The sequence below is a fragment of the Monodon monoceros genome, unplaced genomic scaffold (genome assembly GCF_005190385.1).
Source record: "Monodon monoceros isolate NGI ecotype Baffin Bay Population unplaced genomic scaffold, NGI_Narwhal_1 Super_Scaffold_3, whole genome shotgun sequence".
NCBI classification, from domain to species: domain Eukaryota; kingdom Metazoa; phylum Chordata; class Mammalia; order Artiodactyla; family Monodontidae; genus Monodon; species Monodon monoceros.
Window position 1 is genome coordinate 62,139,676 of NW_021703780.1, and position 27,889 is coordinate 62,167,564.

Consider the following 27,889-nt stretch of genomic DNA (forward strand, 5'->3'; position numbering starts at 1 on the left):
TGAGCCCCAGCCTCTTGCTTCTCTGGCCAGTGAGGATGGGAGCAGCAGGAAGGGTAGGGGGCGTGTGTGGGCTCAGAGGAGGGAGAGGCTCCGTTGGGGGAGGCTCAGGGCAGTGGGAAGCTTTACAGAGGGCAAAGGAGGTCTTCCCCCTTGGACACAGCTGCCCATTGACCTGTAAAGCTGAAGTCTGCCCCCCCCCTCCATTGGCCCTGGTCACAGAATGGGTCCTACATGCCCTGGGATACCCCTTGGAGCCAGACACTTGGGAGTAGCCCAGGCCAGGGGCAGGAGCCCTGTTAAGTGCTATTTGTCATAGTCTCGCTATATGGCCCTGGCCAGCCCAGTCTACTCTCTAAGCCCCATTTTCCCTCATTTCCCTTCCCTGAAGGCCAGGTATTGGCAAGTTCCCTGCCCCTCTTTCCAGCTTGTGAACTAGAAAGTACTTTGGAAACTATAAAGAGTGCTACCCTCCCCAGGAGCCTGGGAGGCCTGGGGAGAGGTCGCCCCTGAGTGCGGGGGCCCTAGGAACATGCCCCAGCCACTGGGTGGTTCCAGGCCAGCCACCTCACATGCTAAGCACTGGGGGCTGTGGCTGGAATGTGTGGAGAGGCAGCTGCCACGTGAATCATTACACCTCATCAGGCTGAGCCTGGGACTTCCAGACTCAAACCAGCTCAGACTGGGCTCTGGCAGAAGGGCAGCCTCCAACTAGGATCTCTGGGCCCTGAGGTGAGGTTCCAGGGTCTTGCATGGTCTCTTCCTCACCATCTGTCCACGTCCTCACCCTTAGCGTCCAGGTCCAGCACTGGTTCTGCTACAGCTCATTCTGCAGAACCACAGAGAGAGGTCATCCTGTCTACAATCCCCTGCCTCTGTGACCTCTAACTACATAAGCAGGCCCTGAGCCTGGGGGGAACCGGGGTAGGGGGGCAGCCAGTCAGGCCTTCCTGGCTGGTTAAACACCAGGAGCCCGTGTTCCAGTAAGTAAAGAGTCTGATAGAGAGAGGGTGGCTATGGGTCTGCAGGGATCAGGACAAGGGCTGGGTGGACGAGGGTCCCCATCGCTCCTAGCTGGGGGACACTGGGTGCTCAGTGCTTGCAGGGGAAGCCTTCTCAGCCTCAGTTTGCCTGCTTGCGACCTGGGTTTGAACTCCCCTCACCCACTAACTGATTGCTCCAGGTGCCCAAAACTTGAATGGAGTCACTCATAGGGGCTGTGCTCATACCTCGTGGTGGCCTGAAATTTCTGAGACGTGGAAAAGGCTGGAAGGGGCAGGCAGGGACACAGGAACAGAGAGAAGGAGAGCTACTCACAGAAAGTCTTGGCAGGGCAAGGAGAGGACCACTAAGGTACACACACACCTGAGGGACTGAATGGGCATGGGCACCTGGCAGGCAAGCCCATGGACAGTGGCGGGGAGGGCCCAGCCCAGGGCACCTGAACACTGGTACACTTGGACCTGCCTCTGCTTCCTGACCAGGGGTCTGGGACAAAGTCCTAGGCTGGTGCAGGGTTTGGTAAAAAATAATTAATTTTTCTCTTCAAGTGAAAGCTCTGACTCAGGCCTTTTCCTGTCCCGAACAGCAACATCCTTGCTTAGGCCTGAACCACAGAAGCTGCTCAGGGCTATCCACAGCCTCCCCATGGCCAATTTGAGCCTACTCTGTGGCTCTAGGCCCAATTTGGAACATCCTGTGGGCTCCAGGTGAGTGGGGTTCAGGGGAGCCCTGAAACCTGAGTGTAGCTGGAAGGGGTGAGGCTGGGGCACCCAGTTGGGTTAGTGTGTGTGTACCTGTGCCTGTAGGGCAGACAACGTATGCCCACTAGGAGATATCTATCTATGGACCTGGTGCTACCGCAGCAAGGTCCTGTGACCATGTGATCAGAAGGGACAGGAATCCCACACTCCCAGCCGCCTGTCCCGGGAATGCTCCCTGCCTGGGACAGGGCAGTCTGGCCCCCTGTGTCCCCAGCTTCCCGCCATTCACCTTCCTGAGAAGTGAGAAAGCCAGGCTTCCTGCTGCAAGGGGAGGGGGCTGCTTGACCAGCTGCCTGGGAGCCTCCAGTGACTCATCCGGGTGGGGGGTGTTTATGAGCAGCTGAAACGGCTGTAAAAGTGGCACCTAGGTTCACTTATGGCCTGGCCATTCCCTCCCCTACCAGCCCCTTGCCTTGAAAAGCTTCCAGAGGGCCTTGGGAACCTGGAAAGAGGTCTGGGATTGAGGCTTGATGGGGGCTCAGCCTGGGGTCAGGGTTCAAAAAGGGGTTAGAGATCAGACAAGGAAAGGACTCAGCCTGGGGGTAAAGCTAACTCTGGGATCAGGACTGAGATTGGGATTCGGGCTGACTTTGGGGCTAGGGTTGAGGGAACAAAGGGTCGGGGTCTATGGGCTAATTTTACCAGATAGCTTCCAGGCTCGGGCAAGGGATTTTCCGAGGGAGTGAGGCCAGGCTGCAGGTCTCAGAGAGCCTCTGTTTTTCCTGTTTGAGTCTGGTGCCCACCCAGGCCCCAGGGTCTGTGTACCTTGGCCAGAGCCCTACTCATGGTGGCCGTGGCAGCAGCAGAGGCCTGTCAGCCTAGGGCTGCTGAACCAGAGTGACAGCCTTGGCTCCTCCTCCTAGGCCCCAGCCTGGGGATCAAAGAGGGGAGTCCCCACAGGGACTTACTCCCACTCCCCACCCCCAACCAGAACTTTCTAAACGCCATTGAAACTGACCTGAAACTGACCAGAAACTGACCCTGGGGCCCTGGGGCTTGCCTGTCAAAAAGGGTGGGCTGTGCTCTGCCAGGCACTGGGGTGCTACCAGTTAATGTGTGACACCCCCACCCCTATGGTGGCACTTTAACCAGAGGCCTGGGGGTGATTTAGGGGGTCAGTGGCCCCGCCCACAGTGGTGGAATGTCCAGCAGGAGACTCTGGAGTGAGGCACATGAATTACGGCTAGGGAAACACCCTTAAGGGGCCCAGAGCCCATGATCCCTCTGTGCAGCCCTATCCACAGCTAGCCCACCCTGGTCCTCCCAAGCACAGGGTATTGTTTGTTTCTCAATCTCAAGCTTGCTGGTGTCAGATCTGAGAAGGACTTCCTCCATCAACTCCTAGTTTCATCTCTCAGTACCTCCAATCCCTCCATGAATGTTCTTTTCCTATCATCAAGGGGTGTGGGTCATCAAATCATAAAACTTGGAATCCAATTGCTTAGAAACAGAGACATAAAGCTTCTTTGAAGAACCATGAGTGTTCTTTAGGTGCCTGCTCTGGGCACCTGAGCCTCTGTCCCTGTTCCCAAAGAGCCCACACACCATAGGGAGCAGTCCCCAAACCACAGCCACCCCTCCCCCAATAATGGAAGAGATGGAGACACAAGGAGAGAGAGATGTCCTCTACACCAGGCAAAGAAGTATGATCCTGGCTGAGGAAACTACAAAGGCAAAGGCAGCTCAGTGAACACAGAAAGAAGACCAGGAGCCTAGTCAACGGTGCCTGTTGAGGAGAGTCACCTTTGGAGGAAACTGCCTCAAACAGCAGTCTAAACACCAGGACAAGAAACTTGAGGGTAGTGGGGCATGGAAGAGAGTATGGCCATAGAGATGTATGGAGAAGACCCTTGTGGGTACAGTCTGGGAGATGGGTGGGTTTGAGCAGGAGGAGGGGGTGGGTTGCCAGGAAAGTTGGCTGCAATTGGACTCCAGTGGCCTTAGGGCTTGGGCTTGGGCACTCATTCACTTTGAAGAGAGGGGTCATCCCTGAGACAGGGGGCCGGTTTGAGGGCTCTGAGGAGCTCAATTTCCACAGGCTGAGCCTGGGGAGCCCCCAGAGTCCATGGGTCTCTCAGAAACCCAGAGAGATACCCACCCTCGGAGGCACTGAAACAGTACAGGTAAAAGTGCCCTTTGAATCAGCTGGTCAGCTCCCCATTTTACAGATGAGGAAACTGAGGCTCAGACAGCAGGAGAGTCGTCGTGTCCAGGATACACAATTGGTAAGTGGGAGACCTGGGGTTGCCACTTAGCCCGGATATTTCCTAGGGCCCTGACAGTCGCATTAGCTTCCTCCTGACCATCCTTAAAGCCCTTTGCTCCAGGCATCCCCAGGCCCTCCCTGAACCTCAGCTTCCCCACCTGATACTTAGAGGTTGTAGGCTTGGGGTCCGAGGTCCCCTCCTCTGAGCCCTCCTGCATCCCCCCCCCCCCCACCGCGGGCAGGAGCACATAAGCCCCGCCCCCATCTGGCCTCTGCCCCCGAAGTTTCCTCCCGCCCTTTTCCCAAGTTGAGGGTCCCCAGTGGACCAGAACAGGCCAAGAGCTTTTGGGGGTGTGAAGGAGTGGGAGAGGGAGGCGGAACCCCACGGTGGGGGTCCCGGCGGAGCCCTTGGTCTTGCGGCCGCTAGCCGCCTGGGGTGGAGTCAGGGGCGGAGCTAGAGAGGCCGGGCCGGCGTCTGGATGGGTAGGGACTCGGAGAGACCCGGACCCGGGAGAGACTGGGGAGGGAGAGAGAGGGACGTGAGCCCAGAGACGCGGGCAGGGACGGGGGCGGGTCTGGGGCACAGCAGACCTACCCACTCGGGAGATTCCTGAGGCTGGGGGTCCAGGCGAGGGCGGGGCGGGCAGGAGGGCGGTGGCGGAGCCAGGCTCTGGGGCTGGCGGCAGAGCAGCCTCTCCGGGGATCCCGGTCCAGCCTGAGCGGGAGTCCCGCGGGCGGACAGACAGCGCTGCGGCCGGGGTCGCGCTGGGTACCTCCAGTGAAGAGGGCCTGCTTCGCGGCTGAGGGCCCCTATTCACCGGCCGGGGCCGGACGATCAGAAAAAATAACGTCTGTGCCTTCCCGGAGAGGAAAATGAAGCGGCGGGAGCGGCTCGGGCCACGTTCCCGGGCCCAGATGTCAAAGCTCCCCGGGCCCCGTCCCCTCCACACTCACATCCCGCCGCTGTGCGACCCCGGGCCGCGGCCTCTAGAGAAATGTCCCGGGGCAGGGGGCGGCGAGCTCCGCTCTGCAGCTCCACACACCCGCGTCGGAGAAGACGGAGGGGGGGCGGGGGCGGGAGAGGCCCAGGGAGGGCGCGGGGGAGGGAAGAGGCGCCCGGGCCGCGGTGGGGGGGGAGAGGGAGCGGCAGACGCCGAGGCGAGGGACGCGCGCGGCGGGCGGCGGCTCCGAGAGGCGGCCGGGCGGGGGGCGCTGGAAGCCAGGCCGGCCAGGGGGGAATCCCAAGAGCTCCATGAAGTCTCCCCGGGGCCGCGGACGGGGCGCTGTCCTGGGGAGGCTGTCGGGGGATCCCCGACACCCATGGCTAGGCGGGGGCCGCGGCGGCGCGCTCGGAGTAAGTCGGGGTTGGGGGCCAGCAGCGAGGGGAGCGGGTTGGAGTTGGGTAGGGTGACTCCGGGCCTGACCGGGGCGGGTGGGCTGTTTTGTCTCGGTGTCAGTCAGCGGCGCCTCTTCGGAGCCCCGTGGAGCCGCCAGCCCCGCGCCGCTCGGCTCCGTGGCTTTTTTGGAAACTTGCAAATGTTTTCGTAGAGAGAAAAGGGGGAGGGGAGGGAGGGAGCGAGGGAGTGACCGAAACGGAGCTCGGGGCTGCTGGAAGAACGGAGGCCAAGGCCGGGGGAGCTAGAGACGGACTGACAGACAGGCGGAGAGACCGGGCGTCCCGGCCGCAGGCGCGCTCTAGCGGCGCGGGCGCAGGCGGGGCTCCGGCCGAGGATGGGGAGGGAGTGCCGGAGGCGGCCGCGGACGGGATGAGGATCAGAGGGGGCCGAGGGGCAAGGAGCTGGCGGCCCGATCGCCGAAGGGCTCAGTGTCTTTGCAAAGTTGGGATCGAGTACCCAGGCTGCACGCCCGGAGCTGCGCAAAACGCGTCCCCCCACCCCGCCCCCCATACTTGCGCTAGCCGCGGAGCTAAAAATAACAGCCCGTTCGCCCCCTGCAGACCGCGACCCCAACCCCTCCCCCGACCCCTCCCCCACTGGGCGTGGGGCAAAGCCACAGCTCCCAGTTCCCCAAAAGAAAAAAAAAAAGAAAAGAAAAGAAAAGGCGGTGCGGGGGGAGAGGGGGGCGGGGGGCGGGCCGGGGGCGGGGGGCCCGGCCATATGGATGTGATTTCTCCTCTCCGAGGCAGACGGGCAGCTCCGCAGCTCTCGGCGCCCGCCCGCCGCCCGCCCGGCCCCCGGCTGCCTCCCTCCCTCCCTCTCCTTTGCGCTCGCTCCCTAGCCCTCAGCGCATGGGCCCCGCGCCGGGCCCCGGGGCCTCGGGCCGCCGGGCCTCCGGGGTCCCCTAGGCCCTGGCGTGGGCGGGGCAGCCCGGCCTGACGCAGCTCTGTACCCCACCACCACCACCACCACCACCACCAGGGCCGGCAGCGGCGGCTGCCCCGAGGGACGGGGCCCTAGGCGGTGGCGATGGGGGCCGCCCGGATCGCGCCCGGCCTGGCGCTCCTGCTGTGCTGCCCAGTGCTCAGCTCCGCATACGTGCTGGTAAGTCCCCCGCTCGCAGTCCAGGACAGGCTTCGGGCTTGCTCTGGGGTCCCTGGGCGGGGGCTGGGGGTGGGGGGAAGGTGTCCAGGGCTCAGAGGCTTGAGTTCCCCCAGTATCCTGAACTTTGGGTGGGCGTCCCCTCTGGCCCGGGATCCTCGGTGCCTGCTGTCTCTGGGATGTCTGAACTCTGGGTTCCAGATGCCTAAGATTTCCCTATTTCTGAAGACTGGGCTGGGGTCCCAGGTCTGGAAATCTGTGGTTAGGGTCCTCCTATCTTCTGCTTCTCTGAGCATCACTGCTCTGTGTCTCCCTGGAAGATGACAGTGTGATCTAGCAGAAGATTAGGCTTTGGCCCTGATGTAGGGTCACACAGACTTTGCTCTGGGGTCCTCTGTTTTCTGCAAGTTTTGTTTGCAATCTGGGACACAGGGCTGTGGGTCTGAGGTCAGGGGGTAGGATTTAAGGGCCCCTCAAGCTCTCACCTTCGCATGCACACACACATGCGTGCACTCATGCCCAGCTTCACCCAGACTGGGAGATGTCTGCCCAGGGAGGCGGGTATGGTGTGGCATGGAGGAGGGATGGAGCTCCCCTGAAGGAGACTGACCTCACAGAACACTCCCACAGTAGAAACATGCTCCGGTGAGTGAGGAGACCCACATTCGTACCCTCCTGAGAGCAGAGGCCAAGAGGGGACCAGAGAGAGAAGAAGCGACAGACAGATAAGGTTAGAGAGAGAGAAGAGAGGGACAGAGACAAAGATGGGGGTGAGAGCTCCCCAGAGCAGGAGGAGTAGATAGACCAAGAATAGCAAAGAAAAATAGGGAGAGACTGGCGGAGGCCAAGAGCTGGAGACAAAGAGCTGAGTACCCTCCTCAGACTGGGCCAGGGTCTGGGGACCATTTCCTGGGGAGTCAGTCAGATCCCACAGCAGCCCTGTCCTGGGGGAATCAGCAATGGCTGAGGAGACTGTCTGCCTGTGTCTGACTTCAAGACCCCCCGCTGCCTCCCCCTCACCTCCCAGGTGCGGCTATTTGCCATCTAGAGACACAGGCAGGCAGCCTTCCCCTGACCAGCTCCCTATCCAGGTGGAGCCCCAGGCGGGAAGGCAGGAGCTCTTGGATTCCTCCAGCTCTGCCAATGCCTGTGTAACCTTGGGCTATCCTTCTCCACGCCTCAGTTTCCCTATCTGTAAAAAGACACCAAGAAGGAAACATTTGCCTAAGAATCCCTTGATCTGAGGCTCTCCTCTCCTCTGCTGGCCTCAGTACACCCCATTCACTGTTGTCCATGCCCACACAGCATGGCACCCCAAAGCCAGAGACATCGCCCCATACAAGGATTTGTTGATAAGGAAACAGGTTCAGAGACTATCAGCACCGTGTGCAGGGATGCTCCAAACACTGGTGAACGCCGGGGCCCAGAGCCATTTCCCCAGCCTCCCCTCGGGCCAGGCTTACCTTTCCCAGGGCCCCTTCCAGGGTGTGTGAGCATAGCCACTGTGCAGAGCCAGCCAGTGTGGTCTGTGTGCACACATGTGTGCAAGTGACTGTAGAGGAATAGACAGGGTGATGGGCGCGGGTGACCTGTGAGTATATCTGTGTGTCGAAGCAGGGCTCTGTGGGACTCAGCATGGTATTCTCTGGGTCTGCGTAAGTGCGAGTGTCTGAGACCTTGTGTGAGCTCACGTGTGTCTGAGGCTGTGGTCTGCACATGACTTGTAGAAGCATAGTTATGCATGTGTGTGTGTGTGTGTTTGTGGTCACATGTGCATCCAGGTCTATTGTTTTCTTGTTTTTATTTAATAAATGCTTCTGTAGTGCTGTCTGCTTGCCAGAAACTGTTCTAAGCACTTTACAATATTAGCTAGTTTAATCTTTCCAACAACCCTCTGAGAAAGGTTCTGTTATTGTCCCCTTTAACTGACCTTCACACAACCGATATGACCATTATTTGTTGCATGTCAACAAGTGCCAAGCCCTGTGCCTCTATGAGGGACCCACACTGATTTCCAGGGAAGCTGAGGCACATGCAGAGAATTTGCCCAGCTTAGCCCTGGCCCAAGGCTGAGGGTAGGAAAGGAGGAGGGATGCCAGGGCTGGGTCTGCCCTGGGACCTTGTTGAGACATCTGTGGCTGCACACTCAGGCCGTGAGTGCAATGAACCTTCCGTGGCTCCGGGGATAGAGGATATGGCCTGAGGGTCACCCAACACCCTGTAGGCCCCCTGGCCTCAGCTGGAGCCAGCAAGAAACTGAGCCTGCCAGCTCCCTCTCCTAAACCCAGGGGATACTGCTTCCACCCTCAGCTGATGGACCCTGTCACCAAACCTATATGCTGCCTGCCCAGCTGGCCCCAGGACCAGGCTCACATCATCCTCCATGAGGGAGGGACCTCATGGTTGGAGGACCAAAAAGTGTCCCACTGGGAGGACACTGGCTGTGGCCAGACTCAACTGGTCCATCTTGTGCCTTACAGAAAAGAGTAGCTGTGAGGTTGGGAGTCAGGTGGGGTGAAGTTTGGAGGAAGGGATGGGCCCACAGATTGTGAGTGGGAGGAAATGGGTGGTCTTATCCTTGGGGATGCCTCATCCTAAGGACACCCTCAGCATGCACGCTTGCGAAGGAGAAACTGCAGTGGGAGAGCCTGAAGGTCAGCGTTGTGGGGTTGGGAGGCTTAGAGTGTAGAGATATGACCTCAGGGTCAGACTCAGGAGAGACTGTGGTAGGTGGGACCCAGGGAACCATTCTCAGCAGGCTCCAACGGCAGCTCAGCCAAGGGGCTCACTTTTAAAGACAGGAAGGAACCAACACGTATTGAACAGTGGCCGTCCCCAGATTCTGACCTAGAAATGGTCACAAATATTTTCTCATTCCATCTGTTCATCCATCCATTTTATGGGAAAGGGCCCTGAGGGTCACACAGTGAGTCTGTGGCAGAGGTGGGATTTGAACCCAAGTCTTCAGACTCCTGCACTGAGCTTCTTCCTCCAAAGCACGGTGAGGGCTTATGCTGGCAGGAGATCCCTATGTCCCACTTAGGTTTTCTTTTTCTTCCTTTTCTCTCTTTCTTTTTTTTTTTTTTTTTTTAAGTAGAATCCTTTGGTTATTTTACTTTTATTTTCTTATTTTAATTTCACAACTAATACTGGAATATGTTCTTTCTTATAAAAGAGTCAAGTAATATGGATTAAACAGAAGTTATCCTTGATTACTCCCAAACCCATTCCCTATTCTAGAGAAAACAATTTTAAACAGTGTGGGTGGGGGATGTCCTCCCAGATCTTTTTCTGTATATTTCCAAACAGGTACCTTTTTGTGTGCATATAAAGTAGATAGTTTTACTCTGTCATTTGCTGTCTGTTTGTTTTTATAAATTTATTTATTTAATTTATTTATTATCTTTGGCTGCACTGGGTTCGTTGCTGTGCACAGGCTTCAGTAGTTGTGGCGCACGGGCTTAGTTGCTCCGCGGCATGTGGGATCTTCCCGGACCAGGGCTCGAACCCATGTCCCCTGCATTGGCAGGCGGATTCCTAACCACTGTGCCACCAGGGAAGCCCCTCTATTTGTTTTTTAGTAAATGATAGCAGTTTGTAGATAGGGCTCTGCCATATGCATTTTTCTACTTAAAGGTGTGTCTTGGAGATCTTCATGTCAGTAAATATAAATCTTTTTAAATGCTGCATAGTGTTCCAAAACCTGCGATTCATTAAGCAGTCCCTAGGAATGTACATTTAGATAGTTTCATGTGTGTTTGTATGAGTGTGTGTGTGTGTGTGTGTGTGTGTGTATGAGAGAGAGAGAGAGAGAGAGAGAGATTCCAGATGGTGGCAGGGAAACTCCTTGAAGTGCCTTCTCATGTCCTTGTGTGACCATTTCCCTGTAGGATATTTCTAGATTCTGTCATTGCTGGGTCTGAGAACATGCATATTTTTTATTTTAATAGATATGGCCAAACTGCCCTCTAAAAAGCCTGTGTGGGTTTGTACTCAACACTAGGAATGACGGAGGAGGTCTCTTCCCCACACCCTCTGTCTCACAGGGTAGCCCGAAGATTCTTTTCCTCACCTTTGCCATGGTGTCTCTTGCCATTTTAATATGCCAATTACCAGTGAGCTTTTGGACTTTTACACTGGCTTATTGTCCATCTTCTAAGAGCTTGCTCAGAGCCATTACCCATCTTTCTACGGGTTATTTGTCTTTTTCGTATTGATTCGTTGAAGCTTTTTATATCACCTGCCCTTAAACACCTCCACCCTCCACCCCAGCTCTGGGAGCTGCCTGTGGACAGAGCAGGAGGAGGGGGGCCGAGCCCTCCCGGGAACTTGGGTTTTCTTCGGAATGTTTTAATGAGGCATCAAGAGGCCTCCCCCAGATTCCTGTTGTGGGCCTTCTGGGGACACTCCCTGGTCCAGCCACCGCATCAGGAAGGCAGCTCTTTCAGAGAGCCCCCAGGAAAAAGAAAGGGTGGAGTGGGGGGTTTGCAGATGCCTGAAATTGTCTGCAAAATATAGTGTGACTGGAAGAGGGTGCAAAGTTTTGCTCAGATTCTCAAAGACATCAGAAACCTCCAAACCTTTCAGAACCCCAACTCTGGGACCTGCTTTTTGCAGAGGTGAGACCTGGTAGGATTCTGTTCTGCTGACCAGGTTGGGACCTGCCTTGTGCAGAGGTGAGACCTGGTAGGATTCTGTTCTGCTGACCAGGTTATGGTTAGGTTAGGTCATACCATCCTTCTGGGCCTTGGTCTCCAAGCCCAGGTAGAGGCCACTTACGAAGATCCACAGGGTCCTAGCAGCCAACTCTGCCATCCCAGGCTCCATCCCACTGCCTGCCCTGAAGGCCTCCACGCTGGCCAGGATGAGAGGCGTCACAGTGCCTCCCCCCAGCCCCTCCCAGCCCCGAACACAGGCAGCCTGTTCAGGAAGGCCAGGCGAAGGGGAGGAAAAATCAGCACTTGTCAGCCATGGCGTGGTGGGGCAGGAGCGTCCCCGGCAGGGAACCCGTCCCAGCCTGCTCAGGCCAGACAGACAGACAGAAGGCAGCAAGGGCAGGAAGCAGTGCCTAGCCAGCTGGCATGGGAGACATCGAGGGGTGCCAGCACAGGTCCCAGTAGTGGAACCTGGAGAAGAGGGGCAGGAAGGCCAGGAGGTCACGAGGGGGTCTCCTGTTAGCCGAGGTTTTCTCCTCCTGGCTTTTCTGAAGGTACAAACTCTCCTCCCTCCTAATACGAGGGTGCAACTATCCTCTGCCCAGTTAGAGCTGAGCATAAGCTGCCATCGCCCACGCTATCACCACCTGATCACCTCTACGTCTCCTCCATTCCTGGATTACCTCTGTGGAGGCTGCCTTAGGTGCTCTGCAGAGAGGCTCTTGCTTGACACAGTGAAAGACAGAATCCAGAAGAACTCTGTGGAAAACTGGTATTGAGGCTGGCACTAGAGGACCCATGTGGCGGGGTACTTCCTCCTTTCTTTCCCCTCTTCTGGGGTTGTTGCTTCAGTATCAAGCAGACCTTAGCTCCGTTCCTCGCCCTCTTCTTTCTAACTGTACTCTCGCCTCAGTGGCCTCATTCGTAAGATGGGGATGTTGAAGGAGATGTGGTTAAAGCTCCAGGGGCAATGGCTGGTGCCAACATGTAGAGGGGCTCTCATGGGGTGGGAGACACTGGTCACATCCAGGGATGAATGTTGGTAGATCTGCTTTCTCTAGAGGTGCGCAAGAAGCCAGCAGCTGTCTTCCCCTGGGGGAGCAGGCTGACGCCAGTCAGAGCGATAGATGAGATGACCCAAGAGGGCCTCCTGAGGCTGACACCAAGCAGTAGAAGGAGCCTCTTTCCCAGAGACAGAGGTGTCAGCAGCTGAAGAAGGATCCCTTGTATTTCCTCCTTTGTTTTGCCTGGAGGAGGAGAATGTAGGCATGTCTGGGATCACAGACAGCAAGTGTGTGGAATTTGGCAGTTAGGAGAGGAACTGAGAGGAGTGGCCCTCATTTGGTCAGTGGCACGAAACTGACTCTCCACCACCACTGTCACCATCACACCTCCATCACCATCATTAGCCTTGACATCGCCCCACTCACTGTCTTCACCTCCACCCCCACTGCCGCCATCACTGTCGTCTGCGGCTCCAACACCGTTCTCAGTGGGGTCTCCCTGGGAGCTGAGTTAGAAGGAGCTGCTTGCCCCCTGGCGGGAGGGGTACTGAGCAGATGGCTTTTCTCTTCCTTTGAGCTTCTGAACTCAGGAAATGAGAAGCACATCCGGGCTTCTTGACCACACATTACTTTCTCTCTGAGACAGCAGCTTCTATGTTTGTAGATAACATACTGGCTTCCAGCCCGCATCTGCACCCTGCCTGTGGCCCCACAAATACCAGCCCTAGGCTCCCAGGCCACTTCTCTCCCTGCATATTCACAAACTGCGGATCACGCACATGTGTGCACACAGGAAGGTTCCATGTTGGAGGGCTGAACATGGGGAGAGTGCTACAGCCGAGCCCTACAATGGTTAGGTCAGGGGAAGTCAGCCCTAACCCAAGACTGTAGGAGGGGTGTGGGAGGAAGAGGGGTTCGGGACACCTGGCACCAGGGCTAGGTGACCCTATCAGTGGTGGGTATGGACTAACTGACCCTTGGCCATGACCCAGCTCCAGGTCCCCCAGTCCTCATCCGTGAGACCCGAGACGCACAGACTCTCTGGATCTAAAATGATACAAGTCTGAGTCCTCCTTACCAGGAGCTGGGCCAGGAAGAACTGAACTCTGCAGGGGGAAAGGGGCTGGTCGGGGAGGGCGCAGCGGATGGAGTGGCCAGGCCAGGATCAGAGCTATCAGCATTTTCCGCATCACTCCATTAGAAAAGACCTCACTCAGGGCAGAGGCAGAGGAGGGGCCCTCCTGCCCCTTAAGCCCAAGTATGGGGGTCTGGCGGTGACCCTGAATCTTAGTGTGAGTCCAGGGTGGATCCAGAAATGCAGGGAGTTATCGGGGTGTCCTTTCACCCCAAAAGCTGGTCAGGCAGACCTCACCTGCAGGCCCTCCTGTACCTCCTGCTCCCAGTCCTCCTTGGAGTCCCACCACCCACCTGCTCCTCACTGTGGCCCCCTGGTCTCAGTCATCTACTCAGACAGTCTCCCCCTGCCTCTCTGGGTCCTGAGCCTGGGGGCACCCATGGTGCCCAGCAGCACAGTGGCCCATAGCCAGAGGTGGGGAGCCATGACTTGGTGCTGCTGCTGACCCAGTGGTAATAACAGCAACCAGCTTTTTGTGGGCCCCAGCCCTGCCCAAGCTTTTCATACAGGACCTCATTTAACCCTCACAACAGCCCTATTATTATCTTGATTTTACACATGGGAGACTGAGGCACAAGGGTTAAACAGCTTTGCCAAAGATACAAAGCCAGTCAGTGGTGGAGACAGGATTCAAGTTCCGGTGCTGGTGGCAGAATCTCCTTAGATGAGGAGAGGGTGCAGCTGGAGGGAGAGGTGATGGACGAATTCCAGGCAGGGGAGCTGTACTCTAAAGCAAGTGGGGATGCTCTTGATGTAGAGCCGCCCTCCACTCCTTGGGAAAGTGCTTTCTTGACTCCTTGGCTTGAATTCTTCTTGCTGCAATGGCAGTTCTGCCATGATTGGGTGACAGAGAAATGGGTCGTACAGTCCAGGGAGGCCAGAGATGGTGCCACCGTCCCTGTGGGTGAAGGAATCTGGGGGCTATCTGGTGCCTGAAGCACATACCTTCCCCTCTCCTGGGCATTCCCAGACCCACCAGGAAATGAGACTCCAGAAAAGAGGATGTGCCTCCTCTTGGCCACAGAGCGCAGCGGTAGCAATAGGTGGCGGCTGAGCAGATGTCTTGGGCCTGTGAGAGGGTGTGTGGGTCAGTTCCTGGTCGTCACCCAGCTGCACACCTGTCTGTCTGTCAGTCTGCCAAATGGGCAGTTTTCAACCCATGGCTGCCTGCCTTTAGTCTAGGCCATCAGCCGTAACCCTCAGTGGGTCACATCAGTGGGCTAGTCTGTCTATCGGGAGGGCTGGTGTGCCAGACTTTGGGGACTGGTGGAAGCCTGTCAGCCACTCAGGAGCTTTTCCTCAGCTGGAAAAAATCTGGTGATTATCTGTTCATCTTGAAAGAGATGAAGGTGGGCAGAAGGAGAAGGGGTGGTGGGGAAGGGGGCATGCTGAGGGAGTAAGGATAAGATGATAGGAAAGGTGGTACTGACCGTGGTTACGGGGCTGGTGGCAGTGATGGTGCTGATGTTGCCTTTGGTGGTAATGGTGCTGGTGGGGATGGGGATGGCAATGCTGGTGGTAATACTGGAGGTGGTGGTGATGGTCACGGTGGTAATCGTGCTGGTGGAAACGGCACTGGTGGTGGTGATGGTAATGATGTTCTACCAGTTGTGATGGTGATGATGGTGGGTATACCGATGGCAATAGTAGTTAGTGCTCATGGGGGTAATGGTGCTGCTGCCGCTACCGGTGGTATCGGTGGCATTGGCGGTGGGCGGCGTGGTTGTGTTGGTGGTGTTGGTTGTGGTGGTGATGGTGGTGGTGGTTACTGACAGAGGTACTAGTTGCAGTAATGGAAATGGAGGTGAAAGCGTGCTGTAGTGGGGGTGGGATGGGCAGGGCAGCTACTCAGGGATCAGACCCCTCAGCAGCTTGGATCCCCAACGCCAGAGGCACAAAGAGAGCTTCAGGTTAGTCTTGGAGCCCCCTGGATTAGGGAAAACCCTAGTTGTCCTCCCTCAAGCCCCATCTCCCCAGGGCTTTTTCTGCCCCAGCCTGCTCAGCCTTAGCTGCGGGTGGGGGAAGTTACAGGAGCTGTGTAGGGGCCAGCAGCAAGCACGTGGGAATCTCTCCAGCAGTTCCTGGGCATTGGGTCCAGCTGAGATCTCAGGGTCCAACCCAGACGCCAGTGATCCGCGAAAGCACGGACACCCACAGACGTGCAGGCTAATGAGCAACCGTATCACACACTCGCAGACACACACACGCGGACCTTTGCCCAGAAACGTAGGTACACATGCATGTTCACAGACACCTCAGGCTCACGTTCCAAATGTGCATGCTGGACGATCCCCACGTGAGAATATACAGAGACAGGGGCACACACGAGTGCACACACCAGCCAGACAGCATTGTGCGCGGCCACTCAAGGCTGTGCCGCCACTCACACGCGCACACGCAAAGACGCGCACGCGCCTCTGCTAAGTGAAACCAGCAGAACCCAATCCCAGCCGAGCCAACTGGAGACTCCTTGGCCCTAGAAGCCCTTGCTGCTGCCACCGAGAGACTCGGTCAATTAACTTCTCCCTGCCGCAGTCTCCCTGACCCTCCCGGCGGCTGCCCGCCCCCGCATAACGGGGCCCGCCCCTTCCCCCCACCTCCACCTCCCTCCCCTGCCTCCTCTGGGCTCTCCCACCCTCCAAAGCTCCGCTCAGACTGAAGGGACCGGGCCCTGACAGGGGATGTCTGAGGGGATGCAGCTCTGCCTGTTGAAGGTCTAAGGGAACCAGGCTCTGTCCTGGGGGTCTGCGAGGACATGGCCCTGACTTGGGGGTGAAGGTGGGGTCTGAGGGGATGCATTAACCTCTTGTGGGTCCCACTCATGGGAGTGGCTGGGCTTGGGCACACTGAGTTTTTCCCAGGGCGGGATGCTGCCTTTACCCTCTGACTTCCTTCCAACCCTAAGTCAGGGAAACAGAGGCTCAGAGTGAGTCCCATCTCACCCCCACCTCCGTGACGTTCCTGCTCCCTTCCTTAAAATGATGCCAGTGAATCCTCGTGGGTGGCAGCCAATACCCAGGGTGTACGTGCTGGAAGGAAAGAAAGGAAGGACATTCCAGGCAGAGGGAACAGCAGGAGCAAAGGCCTGTCCACATCATCAGAACACAGGGTCTACTTGGATGTAGGGAAACTTCCAGATAAGCAATGGATGTGGGTGACTCCCACCCACAGCCTGCACAGGAGTGCCCCGCCCAACCCAGACCACTTGCCAGCAATTTCTCCATCCTCTCCCTCTTGGGACCTCAAGGGTGGGAGGAGTTGAGGCACTCTCCATTCACGGGGAAAGCACTGACTGGGGAGAGGGCCAGGATGGAAATTGGTGACTCCCAAGGTCCCGAGGGCACTAGGACTTGAAGGAATCCAGGCCCCGTTTCTTTCCCCAGAGTTCACCACCCCTTATCCACCCCCTCTCCACCCAGGTCCCCAATAGACAGCCAGGATCCTGTGAGGATCCACCCTGGGACATTCCATCCCTTTCCCATGTACCCCTGGGGAACAGACTGGACAGAGAATATCAGTGGCTGCAGCCTATGGGGTTACTATCGGGCAAGCAGGGGACAGCACCCCTCCCCCTTTTTTCCCTATGGTGGGGCAGGCCCTTCCCCTTGAAGCCGAGGCTTCCCGTCTGTACAATGGAGCTACATAAGGCAGATTTCCCGCATTCTTTGGAAAGGGGGGGGGAATCCCTCAAGGAGGTTGGGATAGTTGTGGAGTCTGCCGCTCTGCTGGGAAGTCCTGCCTGCAATCTGACCTTCGGCTTGGTAGGTGGATGCAGATGACGTCATGACCAAAGAGGAGCAGATCTTCTTGCTGCACCGTGCCCAGGCCCAGTGTGAGAAGCGGCTCAAAGAAGTCCTGCAGAGGCCAGGTGGGGGCGGGGCTAAAGGAGGAGGGTCTGGGGGCAAGGTCAGGAGACAGAGGGGCCAGAGGAAGGTGGGAGTCCAGGATGCAGAACCAAGTGGCACCAAGGGAGGGTAGGTCCAGGTAAAGTGGGCCAGGCCAAAGTGAGGACCCAAAATGGGGTGAGTCAGGTGAGATTAAAGTCAGCAGGCTCAGAGATGCACTGAGCCTCCCCTCCCAGGGTGGGGATAGGAGGTTATGGAGGCAACTACTGTCTGAATTACCTCGAACTGGCTTAGATCTAGTGAGGCACGCCACGATCAGGAGCACTGACGAGGGCTCCAGACCCCGCTGGAGTGGGCTGGGACAGCTTCCTGCAGGAGGAGGAGCTATCCAGTGCAGGTGCAGAAGGAAGAATAGGTCTTTGAAAAAGGCCCCCTGAGCAAAGGGCAAGGCAGAGGTGTCCAGGGTCGGGAGAATGGGGCTGGAAGGGGAGGAGAATAGAGGGATACGGATGGGTTTCTATGTCAGTCACATCCACTGTCCAGTAAAGGGTTCTTGATGGGGTAGGAAGGCTTCCTTCTACCAACACAGCATCTCCATGGGACCCCTGCCACGGTGAAGCTGGGAGGGGCACTCACCTGACGTCACAGCTCCTGCCCCAGTCTCAAGCTGGTCTCTTCCTTGAGTCCATTTCCTGGAAGCGGAAATGGAACTTCATTAGCAACCATCCAGGCCTCTGACTTCTGTCTGATTAATCTCCTCAACCTGGAAGAGGCCCAGACCCCACCTGACTGGCAGGCAAGAACAGCTTCCTCCCCTGAGCTGGCCCTCAGACTGCTGGGAGAGGAGGCTGATGCACACCCAGGACGCAAGCACACAGTGACATACCCTGGAGCCCACAGACTTTGCTCCCATTCACAGGGACTCACATGGTCTCTGCAGTCACAGCCCTGCCCACACCGGCCCCACCAGTGGCCCCCTGGTCCCCTGCCCCAGTCACATCAGGGGCTGGGCGGTCCTGAACCCAGCCGTCTTTCTGGTTGTGGAAGCATGGAGGCACCTCCCTCTGCCCTCTCTTTGTTCACGATGGAGGCATTCCCTTCCCACTCCACTTCATCCTGCTACCCCCACCCTACTGATGCCCCAGGGTGCGGGCAGGAAAATGGGCACAGCCATTCTATCCCAGCCCAGGGTGTCTGCACTCAGCTTCTCATTGTTGCCACAAACCCCGACATGGGAGGGCCAGGGGGCCTTGGCTTGGGCTGTAGCTGAAGGTTAGATAATGAGGAAGACTTTCAGCAAGGAAGAGAGACCTCAGGCATCTCTCCAGTGGAGGGAAAGGCCAGGCCCCATCTCAGATGGACAGTCTCCAGGGTCCCTTGTGGAAGCTGTGAACCCCTTACTTGGGTATCCTAGGGCAGGGGATGGGGTAGCTGGGCTCATCTGTCTTCCCTTGACAACTGCATCTTGCTCTTGTCTTTCGTACCACCAGCTTCACGACCTACACAGCGCTCTGGCCGGGCTTCATTTTCACTGTTTCACCTCTGTCGACATCACCACTACTGTCTACTTTTGCCATGCGCCCCCTGGTGGGGCCTTCGCCTCCTGCGTGGGCTTTGGCTATGACTCCTGGGTCAGACATTTCTGCCCAGATTTACCGCTCAACCCACTCACTAGTTGATCCCACACCTGAATTGTGTTCGTTACCACTTGAACCCCTTGTTTACAGTCTCCATGCCGACTGATTACTTCTGCACCTGGCAAGCACTTTACAGTTTGTAAAGCACGTCCCTACCTCTCATCAGCCTAGGTGTCAGCAGGGCAGGGGGCAACCCCCATTGTACAAAGGGGGAGTCTGAGGCAGGAGGGTACCCTGGGTCTTCTGCTGTAGTGCTGTCGACAGCCATAACTGGCCTAATTTCTCCAGCTGACATAATGGAAGCAGGCAAAGGATGGGCGTCTGCATCCACATCAGGGAAGCCCAAGAAAGAGAAGGCAGCTGGGAAGCTCTATCCTGAGTCTGAGGAGGACAAGGAGGTGTCCACTGGCAGCAGGCACCGAGGTACGTCTGTGCTTCCATGCATCCATCTGAGACCGACTCGGACCCACTTGCCCCACTGCTCCACAGCCTTCATGTGAGCTCATGCTCCTCGGCTCTTGTAGGAGGGGAGGTGCTAGGAGGAGACTCAGCCCAGGGGGCAGAGTGTGGAGGGGGCAGGCAAGCTGGATGGACTAGGGCCCCCAGGAGATGTGGGCAGAGAACTTGACCTTACACCTCAGGGGTGGACCCAGGGCTGAGGCCCCTCCCATGGAGAGAGATGACAGAGAACCCAGGAGACAGAGGGGCAGGGAGAGGCAGGAAGAGACAGAGGGGACCAGGAGGCACACACTGGGACTGAGACTCAGGGTGTCATAAGAGGGTGCATCAAGACACATAGTGGGGTTGGCCATAGAGACAGAGCAGGACAGAAGGGCGGCTGTGAAGGGGTGGGGCCAGACAGTGGGACAAGGAGGGCAGAAGAGAAGAGGAGGGAGATGCGGGCTGCATTGTCCCTCAGGGAGGTAAGGAGAGACAAACGCAGAGCCCAGGCTGCAGCCACAGGGCCAGTTTGAACCGGCTGGGTGGGCAGCAGATTCCAGATGGGCCACATCTGGGAGGCTGTGGTCACCCTGTGGCTCCCCAGGGATCAGAGGGAATTGTGGGCCTGGCCAGGCGGGGCTGGGAATATGGTGCCCAGGACAGAGAGCCTTTCACCAAGCTGGGGTGGGTCTAGCCATCAAGGCAACCTTCCAGGGTGGCTGGAGAGTCCTGTGGTTGGAGCCCTGCAGGGGGAAGAAGGAAGCTGGGAGTGGAAAGTGGAAGATTCAGAGGCTGGAGACTCTCCAAGGTCACTTAGCATCTCTGCTGTGAGGCTGGAGCCCCAAAGTGGGATGTGTCGCCCTGCCTTGAATCCCACAGTTAGCACTTAGATTTGGGGGATTATATGTACCCCCACAAGTGGTCACCAGAGTCTCGTAGCAGGTGCTCAGGGCGGGTCTTGGATAGTGGTGGAAGTGCATGTCAATCCCAATTTCCCAATGAAGAAACTGAAGTGCAAAGAGGGTAGACACCTGCATGAGGTGGGCAGCTCTTCAGGAGTCCAGCTGGCACTGGAAACTAGACCTTCTTCCTCTAGTCCATGGTCCCTGGGCAAGGAGCACATAGGAAACATTCTCAGCTGAGGGACAGTTAGTCTGGGAACTTGCTCTTCTTTAGGGACACCTGGAAGGTGGGACCAAGAACAGAGTGAAAAGAGAGAGGCCTGGCTAGGGGCTGAGCACCAGAGGAGGGCAGGGCCCTGGGCTGTATGACCTTGGTAAATAACTCGCCTCTCTTGGCCTCCACCGGCCAATCTAGAAAATAGGACCATTACCAGCACCTGCATAGAGGGTCTGTAGGGAATTCTATGAGGCCAGGTGGGTGCAGGGCACAGTAGGGAGTAAGGGCTCAACACATTCTCTCCAGAATGCTCCAGGCCTGAGTTCTCCAGTCTTGGGGCACACCTATCCCTGAGGGAGCCAGAGACCACAGGTGTGTTTATTCCTCTGGGTCACTAACCATGGATCTGACTGATGTCCCCCACCTTTTCTGTCTGTCTCTGTGGTCACAGGGCGCCCCTGCCTGCCAGAGTGGGACCACATCCTGTGCTGGCCGCTGGGGGCACCAGGTGAGGTGGTGGCCATGCCCTGTCCCGACTACATTTATGACTTCAATCATAAAGGTAAGGCGGGCTGGAGTAGGGTGGGGACCACAGGGATGTCAGGACTTGGAGCTCAGGGCTTCAGTGGTGCCAGACCTCTCTGCCTGCCCTGACCCTCCTATGGACCTGCAGGCCATGCCTACCGTCGCTGTGACCGTAATGGCAGCTGGGAGCTGGTGCCAGGGCACAACCGGACATGGGCCAACTACAGCGAATGTGTCAAGTTCCTGACCAATGAGACTCGTGAACGGGTGCGAGGCTTCCCCCTCCCTAACCTGACCCGTGTAAGGCCACCCCACTCCACTGGTGACCCCTGAACCTAGTCCTGATTCATCCAGCAACCTTAAAGTGGCCTCTGACCCTTAACCTGATGCTCACCCCAGTCCCAGGGCTCTGACAGTAACTCCCCACCTGCACAGGAGGTGTTTGACCGCCTGGGCATGATCTACACCGTGGGCTACTCCGTCTCGCTGGCCTCTCTCACCGTGGCTGTCCTCATCCTGGCCTACTTTAGGTGGGCGGGGCGAGGAGTGGGGCGGGGGTCTGGGGTGGGGAGGGGACGTGGTCGGGGAGGGGCCGAGGTGGGGGGCGTGGGGCGTGGCCAAGGGTGTGATTGGACCGGGCGGAGGCATAATGTCTCTCTTCCCCTCACTGTACCCCTGCACACCAAGCCCCGCTTCGTGCCCTCCCGGCGCGCGTCCCCGTGCCCCCACCCACGGTGTTGTCGCGCGCTCCGCAGGAGGCTGCACTGCACACGCAACTACATCCACATGCACCTGTTCCTGTCCTTCATGCTTCGCGCCGTGAGCATCTTCGTCAAGGACGCGGTGCTCTACTCCGGCGCCACGCTTGATGAGGCTGAGCGCCTCACGGAGGAGGAGCTGCGCGCCATCGCCCAGGCACCGCCGCCGCCCGCCGCCGCCGCCGGCTACGTGAGTGCCCCCTCCGGCGGCCCGCTCCCGCCCGGGGCCCCTAGCCACCAATGGCTTCGCGGGAGCCCCACCCACCCTGCGGCGCCTCTGCCCTCGCCCCCGCCTGTCTCCTGCAGCCACGCGCTTCAGGCCACTCACACCCACCTCTCTGCGTGCATTGCACCTCTCAGCCCTGCTTCCAGGCCCTGTTGCCCAGAGCTTGTGAGTGTTCCCCCTCCCCGCACTTTCATCAACACTCCTGCCTCGGCCCCGGACCGCCAGTCACCCCACCTCTTCACCTTGACCCCCCCACCCCCGTCATCCGTGCCCTCCTGCCTGGGCAACATTACCTCCACACACACCTCTCAGCCCCTGCCCTTGGTAGAGCCTGTCCCTTCCTCACCAGCTTGACTAGCACCTGTCGTATCTTACCAGCACCCCCTCCCACTGCCCATCCCTCAGCCCAGCCCAGCCCTCCCCAGATGCAGGTCCTGCTTTCTGGCTAACACCAGCTGGTCTCCTAGGTGGGCTGCCGGGTGACTGTGACCTTCTTCCTTTACTTCCTGGCTACCAACTACTACTGGATTCTGGTGGAGGGGCTGTACCTGCACAGTCTCATCTTCATGGCCTTCTTCTCAGAGAAGAAGTACCTCTGGGGCTTCACGATCTTCGGCTGGGGTACGCAGGCATGCAGGCAGTGAGGTGCAAGCAGGGTGGGACCATGGGCAGCAGGGTCAGAGAGTGCCACTGAGGGGAAAGCACCCATACAGCGTATCCTGTGCCGGATGTGGGGCAGCAGGTGGTGAGCCTTCTGTGACTGGCTGCCCCCCACCCCCACCCCAAGCTCAGGGAACAGGGCTTGGCCAAGGGTTAGGGTTCACTTGGGGTTGTCTCAGCCTGGAGTTGGGGCTCACCTGGAGGCAGGTTCACCCGGGGTTGAGGCTCAGCCCAGGAGAGGGAGGGGGGGACTCTCAGGTCAAGATTCCACTCAAGATCAGAGTGGATCTTGGGTCAGAGGTCAGCCTGGGGCTGGAGTTGGAAGGCAGCTATTCTCACCACTGTATCACCACTGCTGGGGCTGGAGTTGGGATCTGGAACGCTCCCTCCACCCTGAGCCCCACTTCTCCACCAGTCCCCACGCTGCATGGAGCTGTCCATGCTTCTGCCACCCTGCCCACAGGGTCCATGGCCCAGAACTGCAGGCCTTGGCTCTAGCATCATCTGGGCTTCAGCAGCTCCTCTGCAGAATGGGTTGCTGGGGTTCTGCACTCCCGCCCCCACAGGCTGTGGGATCGAGTTACCAATAATTGTCCATTATTGTTGGCAGCTCCAGAGCTTGGCCAGGCTCCGGGGCAACTGGCCAGACTGCAGAAGGTTAGGCTGGGTGGCTGGAGCCCTCCCTGCGCTCAGCACCTAGAGGCCCTCACATCAACAGCCATAGCCTCCCTGCCCTTTGGTGGACACACTCTGACCTTGACCTCATCCATGGCAAGCCCCAGAGTTGCAGGCTGATGTGGGCTCTGGGGCTAGAGGGTGTCAGCGTGGGTGGGAAGCACACAGATAGGGGAACACAGAGAACTTTGTGGCGCAGGAATGTCACAGCTCTTTTCCTCGCATAAACCCAGGTCATGCCCTGCCCTTCCCAAGGGTACCCTGGGCCTAGAATGAAGTGTGTGGGGGCAGAGGGTGGGGATTTGGGCTCCTTCCTAGAGGCAAAACTCACTCAGAGGTACCATGTACCATCTGAGTTAGCTTGGGCCTGGGCACACTGAGATTTCCCTGTAGCCCTTTATCCATCCTGGAACAACAGCACACCCTATCCAGCCTCATCCATGGGGCTAGGACTTTTTAAAGGGTGGCAGTGCTGGAATAGAAAACCCGTGATGATAAGCTCCCTCCCTCACAGGGAACCCCTAGCCCAGAGCAGCACCCTTTAGGGGAGGGGAGGGCAGAATGGGCTGGGTGTGGATAAATTAGTGATACCTTATTCACCAAGTGCCCAGCAGGAGTGCATGTGTGGTACAAGATGCGGAACCAAGATGAGGGCAGAGGGCTGAACAGGGTCCTGAGGGCTGGAGCCCTGAGGGGAGGCTGTGCAGAGGGGAGGCTGTGCGGACAGCAGGGCAGCACATGCAAGAGTAGGGCTCTGTCACCAATTAGCCCATGTGCCCAGGGTGAGGGGTGTCAGGGACAATGGTGGGCTAAGCTGGGGGTCACCAGGGATGAGGGGAATGGGACTGGCAAGGTGGGCTGAGGAGAGAGACATCATGGACAGTCCCTCACACACTGTCTCCCTCTGTGCCCACAGGTCTGCCTGCCATCTTCGTGGCTGTGTGGGTCAGTGTGAGAGCCACCCTGGCAAACACCGGGTAGGTCCAGGTGGAGAAGTAGGTAGGAGGCTCTGACACAGGCCAGAAACACCCCTGCTGCCCTCTTTCTCTGTAGAGCATATGAGGGGCACCTCCTGTACCCTGGCCCTGAGTGGCCCAGTTTCAGGAGTTTTCAGTTCAGCTTCAAGCTGGGTACCCGCTCAGGGTCAGCGGAGGCTACTTCAAAAGGGACCTCTGAGGGTGGCCTCAGGCCTGGCCATATATGACACTCCCCTGTCCTGTGCTCTTGGTGGGAGTTGGGGGACAGCTAATGTCGGAGCAGACCAGCTCTGGAGCCTCCCTGTGGGAAGGCTCAGGTTGGGAACGGCAGGGGGTGGGGGCTGATGCCTCAACCTCCCCCAGGTGCTGGGACTTGAGCTCCGGGAACAAGAAGTGGATCATCCAGGTGCCCATCCTGGCCTCCATTGTGGTAAGCAGGGGTGGCCACAGAGCTGGGTCGGGGTATGGACCGTGGGTCCCAGTGACCAGCCCCTGACAGGGACCTATAGAGGCTTCCCTGGACCCCAGGGTTGGAGCCACAAGGCCCAAGAAGCAGCTGACCCCCACCCGAGTCCACATGGGGAAACCAAGGGCCTAAGGAGCCACCTGGAGACACAGTGGCAGAGCAGAGCCTGAGCAGGGTCATGGGTCCCAGAGTCCTTGCCCCTCTCTGCTAGGGTGCGGCCTCGAGACGCAGCCCTCCCTCACTCCCACAGCTCAACTTCATCCTCTTCATCAACATTGTCCGGGTCCTCGCCACCAAGCTGCGGGAGACAAACGCTGGCCGGTGTGACACGCGGCAGCAGTACCGGTGAGCCACACCCACCATGCCCAGGCTCCTCAGAGTTCAGGGGTCATCCAACACCAGCACCATGTACAAAAGCAGACAGAGGCTCCACGAATGAGCCTGTCTCAAGGAAGGGCTCAGCTCCTGACTCCCTGGCTGGCCCTGCCAGCAGTGATGGGATCTTGCCTGGCTTCTGGGGTCACCCCAAAGCCAGGCTGGGCCTCTTGGTGCTAGGCCCTGCACTAGAGCTGGGGTCTGGGCAGAACAAACCCAGACTTCTCCTCAGAGAGCTGGTCGCAGGGAGTCTTGAGAGACAGGTGGGCAGTGGGTGGCCTTGAGAAGGCGGAAGCTTGACTGAAACCTGAGGAGGGACCTTGGGATACCGAGGTAAGGCCACGGGCGAGTGGGGGAGTGCCTGCAGAGGGACCAGCAGGTGCAAAGGGCCCTGGGACAGGGCGACATAATTTATGGTCCACTCTGGGACACCTCAGAATCAAGGGGCCCTGTTAACACTTTGCTGAGAAAACAAAGTGTCATTGGCTCAGGTGAACTGGGTTCCCCCACTGGCTGCCAGAGCCTCGGGCCTTTTAGTGGCTTCTGGAGCCTGGGGTTGGCAGGTCGGGGTACACAGCGCCTGTTGAGGGGGAAGTGGCTCCACCCTGACCCCCTTGCCCCGCTGGCCCAGGAAGCTGCTCAAATCCACACTGGTGCTCATGCCGCTCTTTGGCGTCCACTACATCGTCTTCATGGCCACGCCATACACCGAGGTCTCAGGGACGCTCTGGCAAGTCCAGATGCACTACGAGATGCTCTTCAACTCCTTCCAGGTGCGCAGGCCTGTCTGAGGGTGAGGGGCGGGTGGGGTTGGGAAGGCTGCTTCCACCCTCTCCAGATGCAGCTCTGGGCCCTGACCCAGTGCCCTCTCTCCACAGGGATTTTTTGTCGCCATCATATACTGTTTCTGCAACGGCGAGGTAAGCGGTGGGCCACGCTGGGGCAAGGCAGGAAGGACGCAGAAGTGCCGGGGGAGGGTGGGTGGAATTTCCTGGTGGTCCGGTGGTTAGGACTCCGTGCTTCCTTTGTAGGGGTCCCGGGTTCGATCCCCGGTCGGGGAACTAAGATCCCACAAGCCGCAAGGTGCAGCCAAAAATAAAAAAAAAATTTTTTAATTAAAAAATGAAAAAGAAGTTCCGGGGGTTCCCGAGTCCTGTCCCTTCATTCTTCCGCCTGGTTCTTACTCTGTTCCTCCAAGAACATCCCTGAGGACGTTCTGAAGGCAGAGAGAAGTCTTTCCAGATGATTCAGGCTGAGGGTGCACTAGGATTTGTGGGCAAAGCCAAGTATCTTCCCAGCCCCACGGTTGAATCCAGATTGAACACTCATCCACCCTTGGGGTCATTTGAGCTTTCTAGATTCTGGGTGTGCCAATTGCTTGCAGCCAGGCGCCATGTTCTGAGAATGACGGGATTCTTCTTGGCCTTGAAATTTTCCAGTAATAGCCTGCGCCTCTTTACATTCAGTGCTGAGTGTTGCAGGGGCAGGGATGGGGGCACCGCTGGGGTTGGGGACATGTGGCAGAGGGGTTAAGGGCACACCTGACCACCCACCCTCCTCCTGCCATCCCAGGTACAGGCTGAGATCAAGAAATCCTGGAGCCGCTGGACATTGGCACTGGACTTCAAGCGCAAGGCACGCAGCGGGAGCAGCAGCTACAGCTACGGTCCAATGGTGTCTCACACAAGTGTGACCAATGTAGGGCCCCGCACAGGACTTGGCCTGCCCCTCAGCCCCCGCCTGCTGCCTGCTGCCACAGCCAATGGCCACCCCCAGCTGCCCGGCCACACCAAGCCAGGGTCCCCAGCCCTGCAGACCACACCACCTGCCGTGGCCGCTCCTAAGGACGATGGGTTCCTCAACGGCTCCTGCTCGGGGCTGGATGAGGAGGCGTCTGCACCGGACAGGCCACCTGTCCTATTGCAGGAGGAATGGGAGACAGTCATGTGATTGGGGACCCGAGGGTTGGACCTGTGGACATAAGGGTGGACAAGCGGACCAAGAGACAGGTTGTTGGACAGCTGCCCACTCAGGACTGGGGCTGGGAGGATAAAACAGGAAAAAAAAAAAAAAAAGGAAAAGGAAGCAGCGTGTGGCTTCCTGTGGTCTGAACTGGGCACCTATTCCAGGAGGGGAGGAGCTGGGAGCCATGGGGGTGTTCTTGGTCTTACCTCAGGAGGGGGTCTAGGAACCATGGGCCAGTCCCTGGGGGGTCGGGACCCAGCCCGGCAGAAAGGGCCTGAGAGAGGCCCCTAAGCCTAGAGAAGCTCAGGTTTGCTGGGTCATCAGCACCCCAGTGGCCCCATGCAGGAGGAGGGCCCCAGCCTTTCCCTGTCTCCAGCTGTCACCTCGGCCGCTCCCTGCACTTGTACACAGGCTCCATGGGCACCCAAGCTGCCTTTGGCCCAGGCTGAGTCCACAGACCTACTCACCCTGAAACACTCATATTGGCCACCTCTAGGACAGAGCTATGTCTTCCTTTCAGACTGGGTGCCCCCCAGGACAGAGTGGAGCCTCTCCTCTCAAACTGGATTTCCTCTAGAACATGGTTTAACCTCTTCCCACAGACTGAGGACCTCTTCCACCCCATGACAGGGCTGTGTTTACTCCTCAGACTGGATACCCCGAGGACAGAGCTGTGTTCATCCTTCAGACTGTGCACCCCGCAGAACAGCGCTATGCTCACCCCTCACACAGACCGGGCACCCCCCAGGACAAGGCTATACTCACCCCTCAGACTTGTTACCACCTTCCCTTTAGAGGAACCCCCAAGACAGAGCTGTGCTTTCCCTTTGAACTAAATGCCCCCAAGACATGCTGGGTACCCCCCTCAGGTTTGGTGATCCCAAGCAGGGCAAGGTTCCCCCATATCCACTTGGATACCTCCTCCCCAAGGGCTGGCCCTCCTTCCTCAGGATTTTTGCACC

At 58.0% G+C, this 27,889-nt stretch overlaps 1 protein-coding gene across 4 annotated transcripts; it reads left to right on the forward strand.

The window, feature by feature from the left end:
* The first annotated feature begins 1,582 nt into the window (after positions 1-1,582).
* PTH1R (parathyroid hormone 1 receptor) lies at positions 1,583-27,047 on the forward strand. 4 transcript variants are annotated; one of them, XM_029243063.1, is made up of 16 exons: positions 1,583-1,706; positions 3,929-3,985; positions 6,345-6,467; positions 17,024-17,126; positions 19,029-19,163; positions 20,752-20,862; positions 20,974-21,092; positions 21,261-21,355; positions 21,581-21,773; positions 22,277-22,430; positions 24,061-24,121; positions 24,485-24,551; positions 24,838-24,932; positions 25,594-25,735; positions 25,841-25,882; positions 26,535-27,047. In XM_029243063.1, exons 3-16 carry the CDS (start codon positions 6,393-6,395, stop codon positions 26,910-26,912), a joined length of 1,770 nt encoding a protein of 589 aa, XP_029098896.1. In that variant the 5' UTR covers positions 1,583-1,706; positions 3,929-3,985; positions 6,345-6,392; the 3' UTR covers positions 26,913-27,047. The 4 variants fall into 4 exon arrangements, with proteins under 4 accessions (XP_029098896.1, XP_029098898.1, XP_029098897.1 ...); XM_029243065.1 differs by lacking the exon at positions 1,583-1,706 and having other exon boundaries at positions 3,655-3,985; XM_029243064.1 differs by lacking the exons at positions 1,583-1,706; positions 3,929-3,985 and adding an exon at positions 5,145-5,320.
* Positions 27,048-27,889: the final 842 nt, after the last annotated feature.